Source organism: Ailuropoda melanoleuca, chromosome 13 (genome assembly GCF_002007445.2).
Source record: "Ailuropoda melanoleuca isolate Jingjing chromosome 13, ASM200744v2, whole genome shotgun sequence".
In the NCBI taxonomy this organism is placed as follows: domain Eukaryota; kingdom Metazoa; phylum Chordata; class Mammalia; order Carnivora; family Ursidae; genus Ailuropoda; species Ailuropoda melanoleuca.
Genome location: NC_048230.1, coordinates 23,251,143 through 23,272,532, shown reverse-complemented (window position 1 = coordinate 23,272,532; position 21,390 = coordinate 23,251,143). Strand labels below are relative to the sequence as shown.

Genomic DNA, 21,390 nt, shown 5'->3' with positions numbered 1-21,390 from the left:
TTTTTTTTTTTTTTTTTTTTTTTTTTTTTTTTTTTTTTTTTTTTTTTTTTTTTTTTTTTTTTTTTTTTTTTTTTTTTTTTAGGCCCCGCCCCCTCCCCTCCCCTCCCACCCGCGGGTGGAGGCGCCGCGCTCAGACCGGCGCGCGCGCACACAACCACACACGCGCATAATGCACACCCACTCACATCCAGGAGCTCGTCCCTGCCAGCACACCTGGTTCTCCCTGTCCTGGGACCATTGTCCCTCCGGAGAAGACGCCCTCCGAGGGAAGACCTGCTCTTCCTTTTGGAGATTTGTGAGTTAGAAGGGCCCCACCCCTCATTTTCCAGGGGCCACAGAAAGATTTGCATGAGGTCACAGGGCAGCTTGGTGACAGAGCTGACCCCAGGGCCCAGACCACTGTCTCCCAGGCTGATGCCCCTCCTTAGGGGTTGCGGGATGCCTGAGAGCAGGTCAGAGACACCCACAGAGCCTGGGACACGGGGAGACACGGCACTGGCCCCCACCCTGTGAGCAGGGGTCTGGATCCTGCGACCTTGTGAGGATAGGAGATGGTGGGGAGGCGCCACTCCCTGCTGCCAGGATCCAGCCGCTATTCAAATGTGTTCTGAGGTCCTTGGCTGGGTGTGGGGAGCAGAGATGAACATTCCTGTCGCCCACCGACCTTGTGCCATGCTCCAGGCATTTGCCAAGCAGGAGAAGGGGCTGAACTGTTTGCCCACTGCCAGAGAAGGGTCATCTGAAGCTCCTGATGCCAGCCAGGCCCCTGACTAGTGGCCGTGGGGCCACCCACTCTGGTAAAGACCAAAGAGGTGGCAAAGAGACGCCCCCCCCCCCACCAGAGGTGGCTCCTGACTGCCCGCTGCCCCTCCGTCCTGCCTCTGACAGGGCAGGGCCCAGCTGAGGGCGGTATCACATGAGTAGGCATGTGAGAGGCAGGCAGGCTGCCCAGGAGTGTGGAGTCCAGGGTGGACAGGGGTGGGAATTAACCTGCCCTGAGGCGGGTAACAGGGAGGGAGCGTCGGTGGGCCGGGGCTGGCCGTCTAAACCCCCTGGGCCAGTGCCCAGGCTGGCATGAAGGGGGTCTCGCCCCTTCTCACTGCACCCTGGCCTCTTTGTTGGGCACCAGAGGGTGAGGGGGCAGAGAGCGGGCAGCTGAGATGGGGCGAGTTAAGATCCTCAGTGGGTCCAGACAAAGGGGGCTTTATAGGCTGGGTGTGGGGGACACGCTGGAGGGAGGGAGGCAGGAATGCAGGCTGGGGAGGCCCTGAGCTCATGGGCAGCCCAGCTTGGGGCTGAGGTTGGAGTCCCCCAGTCCTCCCACGCTTTGGCCCTGTAGGGTATTTGCAGCTCTGCTCCTGGGACTGCAGCCAGGAGTCCTGGCAGCCCCTCATCCCGGACCTCTAGTCTTCTCAGGGGTCTGGTGGACACTCCCCACGCACTCCCAGTCTTCCCCGCCCAGCTTGGCTTCCCTGCCATGCCCTCTTAGCGGCTTCGTGGCCCCTGTCTGCTACCCAAGTGAGTGAGTGCCCTGCTGGCTGCCTGGGGAGGGGAGGGACAGATTTGGGGGGGTCACAAGGTTAGGGGGTCAATGGGGCCCTTTGTCTCTTCAGATGGAGTCTGTCCTGGGCTAGAGAGACAGGAGACTGAGAAGAGTGCTAGGCAGCAAGCAGGTGCCCCAGACCCTGACCCCGCCTCTCCCAGGTCTTGGTGAAGCTGGGCCTGGGGCTGTGAAGAGAGGCTCCAGCCTTCCCAGTTGTTTCCCTCTGATTCTCTTTCAGGGATGAAGCAGCCCCTGGGAAGTGAAAACAAGAAGGAGGAGGTGGCTGTAGCAGCAGCAGCCACCCACGATGGGCTTCTGGAACAGCTGCTGCTTGGCTAGACCTAAAGTCTGGGGTTGGGCTTTGCAAGGTTGAGAACTGTCTGTCCCCAAAGATGCTGAGCCGGCCCTAACAAATAGACTCCTACTAGCCAAAGTCACGGTAGCTAGATTGCTAAACCCCAAAGCTATTTTATCAACACACATGAGCCCTGCAGGAAGCTCCACGAGCAGAGAGCCCCTGTGAGAACTGAAAGATCCGTGTGCACAGCCCCCCAGTCCTCCCTCTTCCCTGGCAGCCTGGATCCTTGACAAGATCCAGCTCTTTATTTCCTCTTGCTCCTCGCCACATGGGCCAGAATCTTCAGCCACAGCGTTACCTCAGAGGGGCAGCAGTAAGGGGGTGGGGACAGGGCCCAGCCCGGGGCACTTGACATATGTCTTACTGAATCTCCTTCATAAGATTAAGAGGACACTAGCCTTGTCTCTTAATAACTGTCTGGGGCAAAAACCTCCTTTTAGGGGGTAAAAAAAAAAAATCCTAGTCTGGTCAGCACCGAACTTTCCAATCGTGTCTTTGAGAAGCTGTGAGCCCCACTGGAGGGAGACTGACCAAGATTCCAGTCCCACACCTGCTGTTCAGTAGCTGTGAGGAACGCTTGCCTTTGAGCTCTAGCTTCCTCATCCATAAGCCAAGAGTGGATGGAAGATTGCGATGCGGGTATAAGAACATTCTTGGTCCGCCGACAGACTCATAAACCATCAATAAAAGTTAAGTACTTTCTACAAAGAGCTGAGTTAATTCATCTTAGGTTGATTATGTCTTAGCTTTAGTGTATCAGGTGACAGTTTCTAACCTTGTTCCCAAATTCTGGGAGACCGTACCCTGGCTACAACCAGGTGTTTCTTTTGAGGGTGGCATCTGCCTTCCACTGGGTGGGGAACAGAAATGATGAGGGCAGTTTCCAGCCTGGTGCTGATTTCTGCTACCCGCCCCCAGCTTCCTTCCCTTTGCCTCCGAGCCTCACGGGCTCCCCGGGGAGCAGGAGAAGGCAGAAAGGGATCCGAGAGCCACTGTAAGGCAGACGTCAGGCAGAGGACTCCTGGGGTGGGGGTGCCATGAGCCTGAGAAGGGAGGAAGGAGGAGGGTTACCCAGGAGGGAGTGGAAGGAGATGAGCGGGAAGGGGGGGGGCATGGACCGCGGGCCCCACTCCTCCACCTGCTGCTCTGTGAACAAAGCCAAGAATGATGCAATTCTGGCCTGGTTGCAGCTGAGGCTCTAACCAGGCCCAAGTGGGCATCCAGGGTGGGGAGGGCGGAGGCAGGGGGTCTGTGTGAGCCTGGCTCTGGATCCCCAGCCCAGCATGTAGTTCCCAGTCTCCTGCCGAAGCCCCTCACCCGAGGTCAGACCCCTTACCAAATAGGCACAGCTGCCTTTGAAGGAGGAGCCAGACATGATGCAAGTAGGACATCATTCCAGGCAGCCTCCTGGAGGGGCTGGCGCCTCCCACAGGGGAGGGAGATGACGAGCCCCAGAGGCGGAGCTGGCTCGGAGGCCCCCCCCCAGCGCGCCCTTCACGTGGGGGGTGGGGGGTGCTCAGCCTGCAGCTCTCTGTCCCCTTCCTCCCATCCTGGAGACAAAGGCAAAATTCTCTGGAGAAGGTGGGATGGGAAAGCTCAGGAGAACCGTGACCCAGGCTCTGCGCACGTTAACACCTTATTAATAGAATTCAATAGAACCCAAGGCAGACACCGAGATGGGTCTGGGGCCCCAGTGCCAGGAGGCCGAGCATTCTCCTGGGGCAGCCACCAAGCCAGCGGGGGCAGGGTGGGGCCTGGGGGTGGTCTCCAGCAGCTGCCGGGGTGTCTGCCCCAGCTCCCCATTCTTGCCCGGGAGCCAAGAGAACAAAGCCTTCCCCCTCTCCCTCCACTCGGAGAAAGGAGTCTTGTCCTGAACGCCAGGACCATGTGGAGGATGTGTCACAGGCCAGGGTCTCTGAGGGGACAGGGCATTAAATGGGGGCAGCAGAAGAGGACTGGAGACCCTGCGTTCAGGGATATTGAACCCAGCCTCGCCCCCCTGCTGCCCAGCCAGACCCGAGGGGACAGCGGGGTGGCATAGCCCAGAGCAGCCGCTAGGTGGCAGGAAAAGCCCAACAACTCACCCGGTTCCACCTGTTCCCACCACCCGCCGGCCACCCCTCCCCTCCAGCCTTATCCTCCAGCAACCTTCCCGCCCTCCTCCCACTTCAGCCTCGGGGACAGCCTTGAAGTCTTTTCATCTTTCCTTCTGCTTTCGAGAAGGCAAAAACTCTCAGGCCTTCTCTTCCAAATGCCACCAATAATGATAATAATTAGTGCCTGTGGCTATTTACTGAGTGCTGAAGAAGTCCCAGGCGTTTCACATGCATTATTTCATTTACTCACTCAGGAGCTAAGTAAAAATTCTCTCTTTGCAAAACAGACTAAGGAAGCATAAATAGACTGTCCAAGATCACATGACTGGCGAGTAGTGGAGGCGATGTTCAACCCAGGTCCACAAGTGCTGGGCGGGGTCCTCGCAAAGCGTGCGAATGAGTGGGTGTCGGTGCGGAGAGGGGGCCAAGGACTCATCAGACGCATTTGAGACCTTTCATCCACTCTTCTTACCAACCCTCCCCCCATACCCGACCCCTGGAGATTCTAGGAGGGTGTGTTAGTCCCAGGGTGAGTGTGAAGTTTAAGAAGTTTCCCTGGGGCACCTGGGTGGCTCCGTCGGTGAAGCGACCTACTACTCTCGGTTTCGGCTCAGGCCCTGATCTCAGGGTCATGAGATCGAGCCCCGCGTCAGGATCCGCGCTTAGCTCGGAGTCAGCTTGGGACTCTCTCTCCCTCTCCTTCTGCTCCTCCTTCCTGTTCTCTCTCTTTCCCTCTCTCCCTCCCTCTAAAATGAATAAGTACATCTTTAAAAAAAAAAAAAAGTTTGCCAGAGTGATTCAGGCTCACAAACCCTTGCTCTGGCTGAGAGCCACGGCACCCTCCCCTGATGCCTCTTCTAGACTCCACAAGGCACTCCGGGTCCTCTCCTTGTGCAGGTGGCTTCCCGTGTGAACCCCATTCCAGGCTGGTGGCCCCCATTCAGCCCCAAAGGTGATTCCAGTGCAGAGGGCCTTCTCCCAGTGCCGTCTCCACGTCTGGCCTGGCTGGCTTTGCCAACGTTCGGGAGGCATTTGTCCGTGTGCTGGCACAGCCCTGGGTTGCGCGGGCGGGGGACGGAGCGGAAGATGAACAAGACACGGAAGCCACTGTCCACGAGCAGTAAGAGTTTCTGTCCAAACTTCTACAGACGGTGTCCATTCAGAGAAAGAGTGCCCTACCCAGAAGAAAAGGAGATGGAGCCCTAGCGCTGTGTTCTTCACTGACACCAGGGTGTGCGGGAGGGAGGCAGCTGCAGGAAGGGGCACCAGGAGATGATGCCCAGTACTCTACCGATCTCCCACATAGGATGGCTGCTGCCAGACGGTCCTGTCCCGTTTCAAACCTTCCAAACTCCCCCCAAGCTCAGCTGTGACCTGACCACACTTATTTCCCCCCCCCCCAGTATAAAGCTAGGCAGCCTCTCCTATGCTCTACCTGTCTCATCGCCCCCGAATTTGCGGAATAAAGGCCCAGAGACAAAACCAAGTTCTCAGAAGTGGGCGGGGAAAGCCAGGCTGTGACACCACGTGGGATGAGACCAGAAGCCCAGGATGTGAAGAAGAGCACTTGAGCCGAGCTCTTTATTTTTCTTTTTAAAAGATCTTATTTGACAGAGAGAGAGAGAGGGAGATTACAAGCAGGGGGAGCTGCAGGCAGAGGGAGAGGGAGAAGCAGGCTCCCCGCTGAGCAGGGAGCCCCATGCGGGGCTCGATCCTAGGACCCCTGGGCTCATGACCTGAGCCAAAGGCAGACCCTTAACCGACGGAGCCACCCAGGCGTCCCTGAGCTGAGCTCTGTAAATGCAGACTTTCTGTTGGGGGAGAAGTCAGCACGGGGCCGTGGGTGGTTCCGTGCAATGTCGGGTCCCTGGACGAAACCCACTGACCCTGCGCGGGGAGCATCTTGCACCAGAGGGCAGCTCTGGCCCTCTGACACTGTCGGCGCCAGTCCACACCCCACCTTTGGGATATCTTGAGTTACAGTCACGTCACATCGTTCACACTCCTACTTCAACCACCAGAACTTGTGAAGAGGATGACATTTAGTAGTTAAGAACCCCAACTTCCATGCAATCAGGCTGTCTGCGTGCAATTCCAGGCTCAAGGTGGGCTGCCTGGGAGAGCAAGCAGCACTCCCGGGAAGGGGGCTGATGTCACCTTCCCTCAACCACCACCACCCTGGCGCCTGTATTCCACTGGGCCGGCCCCAGGGGCAGAGAGAGAGCTGAGTGGGACACAGGCTCTGTTCCTCCCAGGCCGGAGGTCACGATGAGCAAGCAGGCAGACACATGAACAGATAGCAGAGGAAGGAGCATTTGGCCACAAGTGGCTGGTGACAGTTCCAGAGGTGACCCTGGAGCAAACCCTTGAGGGACAAGTTTCCAGGTGGAGAGAGTGACAGGTAAGGGTCCCCCAGCGTGAGAGAAGGTGGAGTGGCAGGAGACGGGATGCCATCCTCGGGGGGCACTGCGTGTGTCACGACCAGAGTGCAGTCTGTGTGGCAGGCGAAGGAGAAACAGCCTTGAATGCCAAGATGAGGAGGGAAGAATTGCTTCTCTAGGATGAGTCGTTGATTTTCAACTAGGGAAGTGACTTGAGCACGTCTTTTCTTGGGAAGGACTTTTTAGAAGGACTGGAGAGGGGAGACAGGACGCAGAGAGACCAGCTGGGAAGTTGCTGGAATTGCCCAGGTGAGAAGAGGGGACATTAGGACATGGTAACGGAGGTCGAATGAAGCCACAGCCTAAACAGGGATCAGCGCGTGGGGATTAGGCTGGTCAGAATTCTTCTTGGAAATCGCTCGGAAGGGGCTGCACGAGAGGCCCGCAGTGACTCAGCCGAGCTGGAGTCCACTCCTGCGCCTCTGGCTGAGCGCCAGATGGAAAGGGCTGTTCTCCAGGACCTACATGGCACCAACAGGCCCTCGAATCACTAGCACAAGATGCTCACATTACGACAGGCGGGAGGGAACCAAGACAGACCGAAGTTCCCTTTTCCCAGCTCACCCTCCCGCACATCCTCGCCCTCGGGGACACACCCCAGACCCAAGGGCGCAGAGGCATCCCCTGCTCGGGCACCACCTGCCACGCGCTCACGGTCGCATCCTAGTCGGGGAGGCGCACAGCCAGGCAGCACCGACAGGTGACATGGAACAGCCCTGGTGACAGAATGAAGGTGGTGGCTGAAGAGAATGGCCAAGGAACACAGAGGGTGACGTGGGTGGTGTCAGGTGTTGGGGGTGCAGAGGCGGGCAGGGGGCCGTGTTATTTATTTCTTCGGAGCTGTTACCAAAAGAATGCCTCTCCTTCTAGGGGCTTAACCACCCAAGTCAGGCTCCAGAACATACCTTTGCTAACGCACAAAGAAGTCATCCTGACTGTGAGCCATGCTGCTCTGAAATGAAGCCTGCTTCTCTTTTAAGAAATGCACACGAACACTCTAGACTGATGGGGTGAGCAGAGTCCTTGTGATGGACGACTGTGTGCCAACGGCGGCCAGTAGGGCATTTGAATTGCTGGTTCTGAGTTAAGCGTTTTCCCTCGCAGTGTTGTCTGCCCTTCGTAGCTTGGCGCACCTTTCCTTCTAAAAGGGAAGAAAACTTCCATCAGGAATTCATGCTGTTGGGGCGCCTGGGTGGCTCAGTTGGTTAAGTGTCTGCCTTTGGCTCAGGTCATGATCCCAGGGTCCAGGGATGGAGGCCCGAGCTGGACTCTGCTCAGCAGGAAGACTGCTTCTCTCTCTCCCTCTGCCTGCCACTCCCCCCGCTTGCACTGTCAAATAAATAAATAAAATCTTAAAAAGAAAAAAAAAAGGAATTCACGCTGTCATAGAACGGCTATCAGAACTGATACAGTGTCTCACCCTAATGAGGACCCAGGACTCGAGGATGAGCTGACTGGGGCAAGTGGGGATTCCCAGACTCCCCCCGCCCACCACCCCCGGCCGGCACTTCCAACCAGTCCTGTGAAAACGTAACTCCCCCACACAGGGGTTTAGCTCGGGTTTAGCTCACGCAACATGCTTCCTGCCGAGTGGGGGACTTGGAGAGGGGTTAGGCGGGAAGGTGAAGAGGGGAGTTGCCAGCGGCTCCGAGTACACACGGTTGTCAATCAGAGAAACATTCTGTTCCTTTTCTCTCCAAAGAGCACCGCTCGAGAGGCACGGGGCTGGCAGGAGGGAGGCAGGTCAGACGCATGAGAAGCCTTGCCTGCCAGACTGGGGGAAACATGGGGATTGACCGCTGTGGGGACGCACGCACTCTCCCTAGCCACAGCCCCACACCACCGCTCACCAACCAAAAGGCCACGGGCACTGGAATTCTCCTGTACTTGCCGGGGAAGGAGAAAGCAGCGTTGAGCAACGGCCATCGGCCCGGGGAACTTTCCAACATCTCTAGTTCTGACAAGACCAGTTCTGGATGGGTCTGGCTTGGCTCCCATCACGGAGATGCCCCAGTCACCAGGGCTGGGTCCTCTGACCCTACGGGGTTGGTTGGTGGTGTGAGGAGTCACAGGAGATGGGAGAAGGACTGACACACATGAACCCAAATCTCATGAAGTACTTTGTAAACATTTTTATTTCAAATCTCTTTTCACCTCTCCCCAAAAAGACATGGGTCAGTACAGCAATCAGAAAAAGGAGATACAAACACAAGAGTCAAATGTCTCCCGCACTGACACAAAAACCTGGGAGTTGTACATGGGGTTTCCAAACAGGACCTGCAGCAGCTACTAACGTCCCTTTATAAGAGTCACACATGCCTATTGATACAGTATATACAAACGCCCGGTTCTGGAACTAATCTACAGGGACAGCCCAACACCCACCCATCTATCCCCAGAAAAATACCAAAACACACCCAAAGTGCATTTGTTTTGTTTATATCAAAACATCTTTCCCTTCTCCCACCCTACCCGCAGACCCTCCCACCCCATTTAAGATTGGCCTGCAAGTCTATTTTAACGATTTAGTAATTTTTTATAGTTTATGAAAATAAATTATACGGCAACTATTTTAATAAATTAAGCACAAAAAGGGGAGGGAGAGGAGAAAAACGAAATGGGAAGACAAAAGCCAGGCCATGCTTTGGCTTGGAGGAGGGCGGGGGGGGGGCACACGAGGACAGGAGTGGTTGCAGGGTTGTGGCTCCCCTTCTGGTGAAGGACTGGCAGCCACCCTGAGCCCGGAATGACACCCCTCTTCATGGAGTTTCTTAAAAACAACCAAAAAAATGTACAGCAGTGGCTGTGCCACGGGCAGCCCCAGTTTGGGCATTTGTGACCGGCCTGCCCACAGAGTGGTGCCTGGACCATGCTTGTCCCTTGGGAAAGGTTCTGGGCTGAACGGCGAGGGGCAGGTCCCCGTTCAAGGGAGCACCAGGGATGGAGGAGCCAGACCAGCCTGCCCGCCCCACCTGAGCTGGGCAGAGCCTCGTGTGATTTCCTGGGTTCCGATCAAGAGTGTCCTCAGTTTTGTTCACACTCTCTCTCCAGGAGCAAAGACTGCAGTCCAGCTGCAACCAGACACTCATGTCTTCCCACCACAGCTGGCTGCTTTTCACCTGCCCCTTTGTGCCTCCTGGCACTTCAGGGAAGTGGGGGGAAGCGGCTCCAGGTACCCTCTAACCAAGATGAAATGAGCATGAGGGCAAGTCAGACTCAGCATGCGGGACTGGCTTCCCAGAGGTAGATGGGAGTGGGGAGGAATGGAGGAGAAGGGGTACGGAGGGCAGGATGGGAAGAAACTGGGCCGGCACCTATCAGGAAGGTCAAGAAGCAATGAAAAGGACAACGACAGTATGGAATCTGCATGTAAAGAAAGGTCTTTCCCTGGCAGATTAGAGAATCAATATTTTAAATACAATTCCTTACTCGGTTTTTCTAACCGCAGCACCTGAGTCCCCAGCGTCTCCATCTCTGCAGTCCAAACCCCACCTCACTCCTCCCAAGGCTTTGCTCTCCATCTTCTCTGGGCCTCCTCTGTTTGTGCTGAGCACGAAGACTCCGATGTCAAAACAGGACAGGTCACGGGGACTGGCAGACTCAACTTCGCCTTCGAGCTTAGGCCCACTAATGTTACAGCTATCACAGGGGAAGGGAGCCACGCTTTGCTTTCCTTTTTTTTTTTTTTTTTCTTTTTTAATAAAAAAAGATTTTACTCCCCAGGAGCAAATAAATCATTTTGAACTACTGATAAACACTGCTGCAGTGAAAAGAAAGATGGCTACATGTATGCAATAGCACAAATTCAGTGTAAGAACAGCTGTGTTGACAATTAGAGATAAAAATCATTTATCCACCCCCCACCCCCTCCACAAACCAAACCAAGAGGATTCCCATAGGGAAAATGTCTAACTCAAAAGCTCCTCCCTTAGGGACAGGGGGCACGTCATTCTCTTAAAAGTGGAAAACAAATGGCAGGTCTCCCCACAATGGAGATGCTTTCAACATCCCAACTGGTGGCAAGACCTCTAGAAATGAAGACATGCGTGCAGACACAGACACACACACACACACACGCACACACACACACGCCGACTTTCAGATCTCCTTCCCGCAGCCATAGAGCTATATCCCAGTGCCTCGCCCTCCATTTTCAGTGCTCAAAGCCGAGAGAGGCAGCAGGGAAGGGTCTAAGCTAAGGGAAAAGTCCTACCTAGCCCCGTTTCCTGCTGGGACCCAAGGGCTTCAAGCAGCCTTGCTCTTTTGGGGGCCTACGGTGAGGGCCAAGAAGGTGGGCACCCTAGGGCAACCAGCTCTCCTCTAGGCTCTCACACCCAGACGTGCGAGCACTCAGCACCCTCCCGGCTGCCCAGTTCTTCCTGGATGTGCATTGCAGGCGTGTTTGCAGCCGTCTCCACAGCACTCCCACCCCCAGGGAGGGCTGACACCACCAGCCCCCCGGGAAAGGAAGGACAGGAGGAGTAGAAACCGTGAGGGCGAGCTCCCCGCCTCTCCTCTCCTCTCGGCAGCCTGCGTGCTGCCGTCCGCAGCTCACATTCACTGCATCTAGGCACAGGCTGGCCACTGGGCCAAGGTCATCACCAGTGGTCCCCAACTCCCCGTCGTTGCCCACTTACCTAGTCCTCACAGCAAAGCCCCACCCTCCTTACTCTGTGTTCCTGCCACAGCACGCGAATTTCAAGTACCAGCAAATTGTAGCAGTAGTTGTCACTTAGCTCACAGTGGTTCACACCTGTCCTGAGGAAGGTTACAGATCAATCACTAACAAAGAGGGTCACACAGGCAAGGACCCATTAACAACTCGGAAATCAATGATGGGTCCCTGGAGGTGAGAACCTTTTCCAGTTTGTGACTTTAAAATACAACAACCAAAAAGGAATGAGTCCCCTCTGTGGACTGCATTTCAGTTTGCACGACACAGAACTGGCAAAGGAGGAGTGGGCCCAGCCTGGAGAGACGAAGGGGCAGCGCTGGGGACAGGCCCGCCGCTCCTGTTCCCTCTCTGCTCTCTGACCAAGGTGGGTCCCTCAGCGCTGCCCCACTACTGCCTCTTCCTCCCCCTCATCTCCCGACGGAGCCTGTCTCTCCCTGTGCAACTCTGTCTTGCAGCCTGCTCTACGGAAGAAGGACTAGGCTGCAGCCTGGGCCGTGACTGGCCCACAGACAGATCGTGGACAAGGACACACTACCCTTTCCCAGGAGGAGAAAGAAGGATGGTGGTGAGGTTGGGTCATGCCTCCTCGGCTGGTTTGGTTCTGGGCCTGACTGCAGGAATTCTCCAGTGGAAACCCCTGGTACCACAAGGCAGGTACAAGGGCTCTGCCTCCCTCCCCTGGACGGCGCTGAGAGTGGTGAGGTCCCTGGCCATGGGCAGGAACCAGGTGACTTCTGGCTTTGGGTTCCACTTCACCGTCATGAGCCCTCAGCGCTGAGACTTGCCTGATGACTAGGAAGTTTCTGTCTAAACTGCAGGCCTGAGAAAGGAGTGACTGACGTGGTTGCTCTAACCTGGGGCTGTGTCCTGTTCAGGACACCGTGCAGATTTCTGCTTCCATGCTTCTTTTCATGTGTTTTTTTGTCTCACTGTCTTACCCTCGCCTAGGACCCAAAGCCTCACTGCCACAGAGCTCTCCCAGACCATCTGGTCTACCCCGATCTTACCCATCTGAATTTCTTTAAAGATGGCCCTTGGTTCTTGCTGCCACACAGAGTCATTCTCCAATTGCTGCATGTGCGGCAGTCACTTAAAAGGTCCCTTTAGGCCAGACATTAGGTCTTTCCCCTCTTGTGTTTCCCACAGCATCTAGCCCAGAGCCAGACAAACACACTAAAACACACTATAAAAAAGAATTTTAAAATTATGGGTGGCTGAAATGGTGTAAAAGAAAAAAGGCCCAAGAAACCCAAATAGCTGTGCATCAGCCACTCAAGGACCCTGCGGGTCTGCAAACTACAGGCTCGCTGCTGGGTGGCACTTTCTGCAAGACGGCAAGTTGATCTGTACCCTCAAGAGGCAAGACTCACAGGTTAAGCCAATTTCTGGGATCACTGTCTTCACTGCTTGGTAACACCACTGTGGAATCCAAGGAGAAAAGAGGAACCTCACAACCAATCAGAGGTGGGCTGTGTTTATGCCACAAAGCTCACTTTGAGGACCTCCTCTTTCCAGGCAGGTAACAATGCAAGTTTCCTCCCTATTCCGCTACAAGGAGGAAGACTGGTCATTCCATGCAAGACGTAAGGCAGAAGGCCAATGCTTCCAGATGAGGCAGTCCTATACATTACCAAGACACTAGGGCCTCACCCTGAACCATCAGGAAACCACAAACCTGATGATATTATTTATCTCATGAGATGAGGCAGATATAAGCACAGGGGAACCAAAAGAGGCAGTGTAATGGAACATTTACTACAAAAGAGCCATAAAGGCCCAAACAGCTCAATTTTCACATCTTAACAGCAAACCTCTCCCCGGAGTAACTCTATAGAAAAGCAAACTCATAATATCATACGACTTGACAATGGCCCACTTCAGAAAAACTCAACGACCACTGAAACACGCTGGAGTTTTTCCTCCCTCCTCGTCCACCTCCACCTGGAAGGTGGGCAACTCCCAAATCAGCATCGGGCGTGCTTCCCAGGGAAAGGGGGGCAAACGGGATCTGACTCAGGAAAATGTCTGGGTTGCTAGAAAGAACACAGGAAAATAAAAAAGCCCTTGCTACCTCTCCTCCCAGAAGTGGGACAACAGGGATAAACCTAAAAACACGAGATGCAATGCTCTCCTCCTCTCTGATCCAAAGACACTCCATTAAGGCTGAGACACTGGAGAGCTTCTTCTCGGAAGAGCGCTAGCACGAGAGCGTCGTTTCTCCCCATCCTCCATATTCCCCCTCACTAGCTGACAGACATATGGAGGTAAGTAACACTGACTCCTAAGTCATGGGTGCAGTTTGCCATTAAGAATCTGGAAGCATGCTCTATTAACTTTAGCAGCTCACGATTAGGGCTCTCAACTGCTCAGGGGATGAGAAAATCGATTGCCCTGACAGCTGGTAGAAGCAATAGGAATGATGTTACCATGATCAGAGTGAAATGTACAGTTGAATCTCAAGGGGAGGGGTGGACGGTGGAGGAAGAACGGGACTGACTTGAGGTCACAAAACTCAGGAATTCAGTACGACAAAACTAACACAGCTTCTAGGAGAGGTGACTTGGAAACCAGGTTCCTAAACCTTCAAAGGAAAGGACGTGAGGAGTCGCTACTTTCCCCGGCAGAGGCCCTTTGCCAGTTTCTGTTCAGCGATCTTCCCTTCGAGGCTCCCCACCCTCCTTTCTTGCTCCTACTGAAGCTACCCAGGCTGAAAGAGAAGGGCATCTTCATCCCTCAGAAACTCCCAACTCGATCTGTACTTCTGATTCCTTCTCTTCCCTTCTTCAAGGTCAAGGGTGAACACTCGCACTCTGCCTTTGGCACCAGCTGCATGACCGTCACTGGCAATCCCCTCCCTCCCCTCCCCTCCTTTGGACCCGGCTCACCCTTGGCACCACTTCCAGTCCAATGGGCACAAACCCCAGCTGCCTTTAAAGGAACTTTTCCATACCGAGAAATGCAAATAACCGAAACAAAACTTCTAAAAAAAGGAACAGTGTTGAGACTTCTTCCAGTTTTCCGAGGAGCTCCTCCAGTTCCAGGACACCACGGGGGCTGGATGGGAAGAGGTGGCGCCCCCGCGCGGAGAGTGTGGTTGTGTGCTTCTTCCAAGCCCCAGGGCTGCGAGGGGAACCGAAGTCTTGGCACGGAGGATCTCAGCCCGTCCAATTCCCTCGTTTCTCCTCACTCCCCCTTCCACAGTAGCTTCATTTGGTTCTTCAAAACTGGAGCTTGGCAACCAAATGCCTAGGTGAGAAAGGAGAAAAATGAGAGTGGCTCAATGGAGAGGAACCAAATGGAGAACAGCCCAGCCTCTGGAGGTGGAAAAGTACAGCTCAAGAGGAGAAATGGAATGTGGACAGCCAAAGGTCTCCACAAACACTGCTGCTGGCCCAGGAGGTAGCAGCAGCATTCGCTGGGGGACTTGAGCAGCCCATGACCTGGACACCAAAAAAAACTCCTAAAATAACTGACAAATATATTCTATCATATCGCCTTACTTCGCTCTTTCCTTGTCCCGTACCCCTTAATTTTCCACCCACTTTTCCCCCCAATTCTTTGCCGAGGCCCGCCTGCTCCAGGGAATAAGAAAGAAAGAAAAAAGGGGCACCTGGGTGTCTCAGTCAGTTGAGCATCTGACTCTTGATTTCAGCTCAGGTCATGGTCTGAGAGCAATGAGATCAAACTGAGTGTGGGGTCTGCTTGAGACTCTCTCCCCCTCTGCCCCCCCACCCCCACTCGCATGCTCTTTCTCTCTCTCAATAAATTTTTTTAAAAGATTTTATTATTTATTTATTTATTTATTTGAGAGAGAGACAGCACAAGTAAAGGTGGGGCAGAAGGAAAGAGAAAAGCAGACTCCCCACTGAGCAGGGAGCCTGATGTGGGGCTCGATCCCAGGACCCCGAGATCACGACCCAAGCCGAAAGCAGCTGCAAAACCAACTGAGCCACCCAGGCGTCCCTAAATAAAATCTTAAAAACAAAACAAACAAAACTGGAGTAACCCCTGGTGAGCCCAGCTAGAAACAGCTATGTGTCTCTGTGGCTTCTGGCTACTGAAGAGAGTGAAAGGACAATGCGGCTTCTACCTTCTGATTTAAGAAGGGCATCGTTCCACCTGTTTCTGTCCTCTGACTCCAAGCACCCTGACATGAAACACCACAGGTAACAGCACACACAGACCAAGTGGCCCATTCAGAGCTCCCAAATTAAAATTAAAAAAATAAAATAAAATAGAAAAAAAAAATCAGCCTGACCAACAGGAAGTCGTAGGGCCAAATTTTACAACATAAAAACTCTCCTTTCAAGGAGTGTTACTTCCATTTTTTTTCAAGGGGCCCTGAGGTCTAAAACAGGAGTGAGGACAGCGTGATGCTTATTCTCTGCCACAGACAACAATCCTGGTGTCACACATAGCAGAGAGACCCTGGGAGTTCAGTTCGATCCTTTGCCCATACGTGACCGCCCCCCATACTCATGACAAATGGCTCCCCCTGGCCTATACCTCATCAGACCAAGTTCCTTCCCATCTCAGGGCCTTTCTGCTCACAGGACCCCTTGCCCAGAATGCTCTGCCCCCAGATCCTCTCACGGCTGACTCCTATTCAGATCTCAGCTGACAGGACACCTCCTCACAGGGGCCTTGTCCGGTCATCCACACTGAGTACCACTATCCCATCACTAATCACTAGACTTCACCAGCTGTTTATTCCTCATAACATGTACAGTCAACCGAAATTAGCCTATTCACTTCTTTACAGGTTTGCTGTCTGTCTCTCCTGAGAACTGCAGCTCAGCGAGGCCAGAGCCATAGACTAACTCGCTTGGCATGCTCTTCCCAACCCACGCTGGGTACTTAGCAAGTAGGCAGAGCTGCTGAAGGCACAGCCAAATGGGGAGCTCCCTCAGGCCTGTGGAAAACCACTCCGCTTTTGGACCTCTCTTGTTAAAACAGTTTTTCTGAAGTGGGACTGAAGTTCAACTCTTCATGCCTTACGTCACCGTGGCCCCGTGCCCTGGAGCCACACAGAGTAAGTTTAACCACTCCTCCTTTGTATTGCTTTCAGCTAGCAAGCCCCTCTCACCCCGAAAACTTCTCTGCTCCATGTTAGTCATTTAGTCCCCACATGCTGAAGCTAGAAGCCCTCCACCATGCCCAGCCCATCTCTGAATGCGCTGTTTGGGACGGTTCCTCCTAAGGCACAGCAGCCACAGAGGTGGCGCTCTAACTAACAGGCCCTAATTACCCCAGAACAGTGTGTTAGTGTAGACACGCCTCCGTGGTTCCCTCCTACCTAATTCCCATCCTGATTTCACGTGCAAAGCCGCCAAGCAGAGAAATCCTCCTAGACATCAGAACATTTGGATGTTCTAGGAGTCACTTCCAAGGGCATACACCTTGCATGTCACTGAAGATATGACAAGAGGTTGTACGCCCAGTCCAGGAAGCTTCCAGTTAAAGCTCTGTCGCCTCCCAGAGTTACGATTTTTTATTTTTAAAGATTTTATTTATTTGACAGAGAGACACAGCGAGAGGGGGAGTACAAGCAGGGGGAGTGGGAGAGGGAGAAGCAGGCTTCCCAGCGGAGCAGGGAGCCCGATGTGGGGCTCGATCCCAGGACTCCGGGATCATGACCTGAGCCAAAGGCAGACGCTAAATGACTGAGCCACCCAGGCGCCCCAAGAGTTACGATTTCTTGATCTCTCTTCTTTCGTATCTTCTCCCCTTGTTAATCCTTATTAGCCCAGTTCACATGCTTTCCCCCGACAGCATAGGATCAGGGACTTCCAGAGCTAAGAAGGCAGTCACACAGCTGGGTTCACCTTAGCCACGGCCCAGGAAAACCCATGGGGCATAAACGCCAGTCATCACGCTCTCCGGTTATGCAGAGAGCGTGGGGAGATAAAGACAGCTTTCATTCTCACACCGTCACTCTGCGGGTTTTCCCCTTAGTTTGTCTCGTGTGGGAGATGGCACCGGGGAACAGAGAAGGCTGGAGGAGAAACAGACGTGTTCAGTGCTTAAGCAGGACAGTCTACACGAAGAGGACAGACAGGGGGTCACCACACCTGGCGGATCACGAGACCGTGAGATCTTACATGTAACCCATGCTACCAAAATCACAGCTCTCTGGCAATTTTGTTCCCTACTCACCTCTATCTTTCAATGCCTACACGAAGGCAGTTTAAAAGACTAATCAGAATCCATCTGCACAAACCAGTATTCCAAGATATTTTATGGGGAAAATAAATGAGTGGAATTCAGTTAATGTAGCAACGGGCAAAGAGCCTCTTAGATAAATGAATTCCTTAGCTAATTCACTTACTCTTCTCAATAATTTATTCTTCAGTGGCCCAGATGGAACCCCTAATAGGACAGCGAGCTTGTTTTGCTCACCCCCACATTCCAAGCCCCTGGACATGGGAGTTCTCACTGAAGTGCATGCCTGTTGCAATGAAAGGCACGTCTGCGTTCCCTCTGATGACGTTTTCTTCCCCTCCGGTTTCCTGTTTTACATATCATTTGTGCAACAGCAGGGAGACCGGCCAAAGTACGAGACACGGCCGCACACTTAGCTACGCTGTGTGTCCTCCTCCTTGCTTATATTCAGTGATTAGCTTGCATGTTGCTTGGCAAATACTTTTCAAGCCCCTCGTGTCTATCTGCTCTTCTCCCATTTGGCATATGTGCCCCCTTGGGGACCCCATTATCAGATTTGGTGACTCTCTGGGCATCTACACCTGGATCAGTATACACACGGGGTGTGGGGGAGGGGGGCGAGGCCCAGCGCAGGACGGTAACTGTCTGGGAAGAGACCCGGCTGGACGGTGAGGCAGAGAGCTCATACCCTGGGTGGCGATCAGCAGGGGGCCCCTCGCTACGTGGAGGGTTCGACCTCTTGCTTCTGTTTGGAAATGAGCTGCGCTTCCTTAAGAGACAGGTACACCTCTTCCTGAGGATCGTAGTAGTAGAACTTTCGGATATAAGAGATCAGAGGTCTGCGAAAAACACAAGAGGGGTACACAGGAAGTGTTACCTACAAAGACCATAAACAAAAGACCACCTCTGTTCAACCCTTCCTCCTTCTTCAACCCCTATATGGCTGTGACTACACAAAAAAAACTCCGCCGACCTAAGAAACTTGCCACGTTCTCACTTGTTATAGTTCCGTCTCCCTCCCTCTTACCACCTCCACTCCACTCTTTGTAGAGACTGCAGAAGGGAGGCTGACACGCACACACACCTTCCTCCCTTCTAGCTTCCATGTGACACTTCTAGAGTTAGGTGTTAAGACACGCGAGAAGCGAGAGGAGGATGCCTGCGAGCAGCGCCAGGCTCTGCCTGTGCAATCAGCGGGCAGGCCTCACTCACATTCCCAACTAAGCCTCCACTCCTGCCCCGACCCGAAAGACCCCATTGTACTTAGGCAGTGGGAGATCCGGGATGTGATCTATCCGGACGAGCTGTCGGATTCGGAATCTGCAAAGGTGCTGGAGGGATTTGACATTGCTGAATCTAGACACTGGATAGAGCAGCTGGACGGGAGTTGGTGGCAGTCCTTTAAGAATGAAAACCAAGGACATATTCAGAAGGAACAATGCAGCTAACTACAATTCTCCTTATGAAGCGAATCCAGGGAAGGGAAATAGGGCTTCTTTATAGTTCACATGTGCGTTCTGTGCAAAAGCTCCCTTCCACAACTGATTTCCATTTGCGGAAGCATTACCACTGTATTTCCCTCAAGGGACTTGATTCTCCTCTGCCAAGGGCCTCCCTAGCATTAGTCTTCACAGCGGAGTGTCGCTCTTCAGAGCAGCCCAGTGAAACCCGCCACGCCAGAGACTTTACTTGGAGCCGGTGCCCAGTCCCAGGCCTGAGGCTCTCCACGAAGAGCAGGAATCAAAGCACCCCTGCTAGGAATGGGGGATACTTCAACAGCACATCTAGCAGCATTCTGAAGGGGAGAACTCAGAAAGGCTGCTCAGAGGGGTCCCCAGCCAATTCCAACTAAGAGGCTGGTAAGCAGAAGGCAATGGCTGGGATCAAGGCTACAAGCCTAACACTCCTGCCACTTACTTCAAGCCAGGACCAGCAGGTTTAACCCCCTCTTATTTCCCACACACACCACCCCCAATTTGCCTCCTCCCACCCCTCTTGCTCCTGAAATTTTAGGCTGGGTCCAGGAACAGAAAAAAAGATGATGCTTTTAAAGTAGCTTGGGGAGGCTGGAATTAGTAGCACTCAGTGCCCAAGTGCCTGCTGACTGACGCCAACCAGGCCCAATGGGAGCCCCACACCCTGCTTTCATCAGCATCAGCAGGCCTGGTGCTGGGAAATTCCAGGGGTCAGTGCCACAGCACGGAGACATCCACAATGGCAGGGACACTGAAACTGGTCCAAGGGAACAAAGAATATTCTGGTTTCAATAAACAAAGGGGCTACAGAAGGTAAATAAGCAAACTGCTCTCAGAGAGAATCTGAGTTGCAAAATCTTTGAAAGAATTCTTTTCTCAGTCGCTGTCCTATCAATAGAAATTCTGAAGATACAACTTGTTGGAAAATAACGTTATCGACTGTTTCAGGAGTTTAATTTCAAACATTTTTAAATTTTGTTTGAAGGCACGAGAAGAAAAAATTAAAGCTTGCAGATTGCCCCCCAGAGCCTCTGCATGTCACTGATAACAGACTTTCTAAAAAAAGAAAAAAGTTATACTGTTACTAAGCAAGTAGGCTTGACTTAAAAACCTTTAACTCATTTAGTCTTCAGAACTATACTTTGAGGCAGGTATCACAATTATCCCCATTTCACATATGAAGAAACTGAGGCCTATCAGGCTCAGAGAACTTGCTCGAAGCACAGAACCAACAAAGCTGGCCTGCCACGAGCACCTGCTCTGTCTGAGGAAGAGCTGAGCCCACAGAACTTCAAAGGAGGGTTTTTCAGGTGTCTCCCCAGAGCACCAGACCCTCTGCTTTCCCCTTGTCCGGGACAGCCCTAGCATTCTGATTCATGACCAGCCTCTCTCAGTCCTCTCCTTGCTCCTCTCCCTTCAATCGTCAGGGTTATCCTCTGAAGCCCTGTAGCCCTACTCCACCCACATGACTGATCCACTCCACCCATGTGACTGGTCCCCTCCACTCAGACACTTAAAAAAAGAAAAAAAAAATCACACATGGATTTCTCTCTTGAATATATTTAAACTCAAGTGGTTTTAAAATGGTATTGGGTTCAAAGGCCTCACCTCTTTGAATTTACCCTCTCACTCATATGTTTAAAAAAATATTCTTTAGTAAATTAAACTATGGCAAACAGAAAGCTTTCGGGGGTGGGTTGTAATAATGCTTAATTCAACATGATGTTTCAGAGATAAAGGTAATTTATATGTCTAATTATTTATTCCCAAAGACACAGTACTACTGGACTTGTGCTTAAAGAGATCAGGATAATAAGCAGCATAAAATTATCTGATAGTCTGCCTACTTGAATTTTAATGACCATAGATCCTTGCCTATTTAATTGTGTTACTTTTAGCCTTGGGCTCACAAGTAGCAACTTGAAACTTGTTAATTCTCTGACATTCCCTGGTGTCGACCCGACCATTTATTGTTTGCCCCCAAACACAGCAACCAACTGGAGCTCTCACACCCAGAGCACCGTAACAGAAGAGGTTAGGAACGGAAATACATCTGGGACAAGATGCCAGGACAGCAGAAAGGGAGAGGGCGAGGTGGACAGTGGTCATCAGGAACCTCCCTCTGGTCCTTCACACCAGGGGTCCTGGGCACCAATCCAGTTTCCGGCCACGTCACTGCTTTTTCTCCCCCTGACAAGGACCAGGTTAGGGGTGACAAATCTCTTCCAAGCCTGAGAACCTTCACCCAGAGGTCTTTCTGCCAAACCAAACTGTTCCCTGAAGACCCAAATTTTCCAGGCCAAAATGTCAATAGCGCAGAATTAAGAAACCCTGGGATACACGGAAGACCTGTCACTGAACAAATAATTATAAGATTAATGATGGTTACAAAAGAGAGACCAATTTCCTTAGAGTTGTGCAATTCAAAGTGCCATCAAAAAACAAAAGGTGTTGGGGCATCCGGCTGACTCAGTCGGTAGAGCGAGTGACTCTTGATCTCAGGGTTGTGAGTTCAATTGAGCCCCAAGTTGGGTGTAGAGATTACTTAAAAATAAAATCTTAAAAAAAAAAAGTACTTTTTCTTCATGCACGTCACAGACGATGAAGACCCTCCCAACTAAGAAGGATGAGCTCACTTTG

The 21,390-nt window shown here is 52.7% G+C and overlaps 1 protein-coding gene across 1 annotated transcript in view; it reads right to left on the bottom strand.

Moving 5' to 3' along the window:
* Nucleotides 1-8,555: 8,555 nt before the first annotated feature.
* The window catches only part of SOCS7 (suppressor of cytokine signaling 7), a 30,954-nt gene continuing 18,119 nt past the window's right edge, over nt 8,556-21,390 (bottom strand). Inside the window, exons 8-10 of the mRNA XM_019797042.2 lie at nt 18,539-18,674; nt 17,964-18,114; nt 8,556-14,359 (exon numbers count right to left, since the gene is read on the bottom strand). Of these exons, the coding sequence (XP_019652601.2) occupies nt 17,994-18,114; nt 18,539-18,674 (257 nt within the window). The 3' untranslated portion in view covers nt 8,556-14,359; nt 17,964-17,993. The remainder of the gene's footprint in view (nt 14,360-17,963; nt 18,115-18,538; nt 18,675-21,390) is intronic.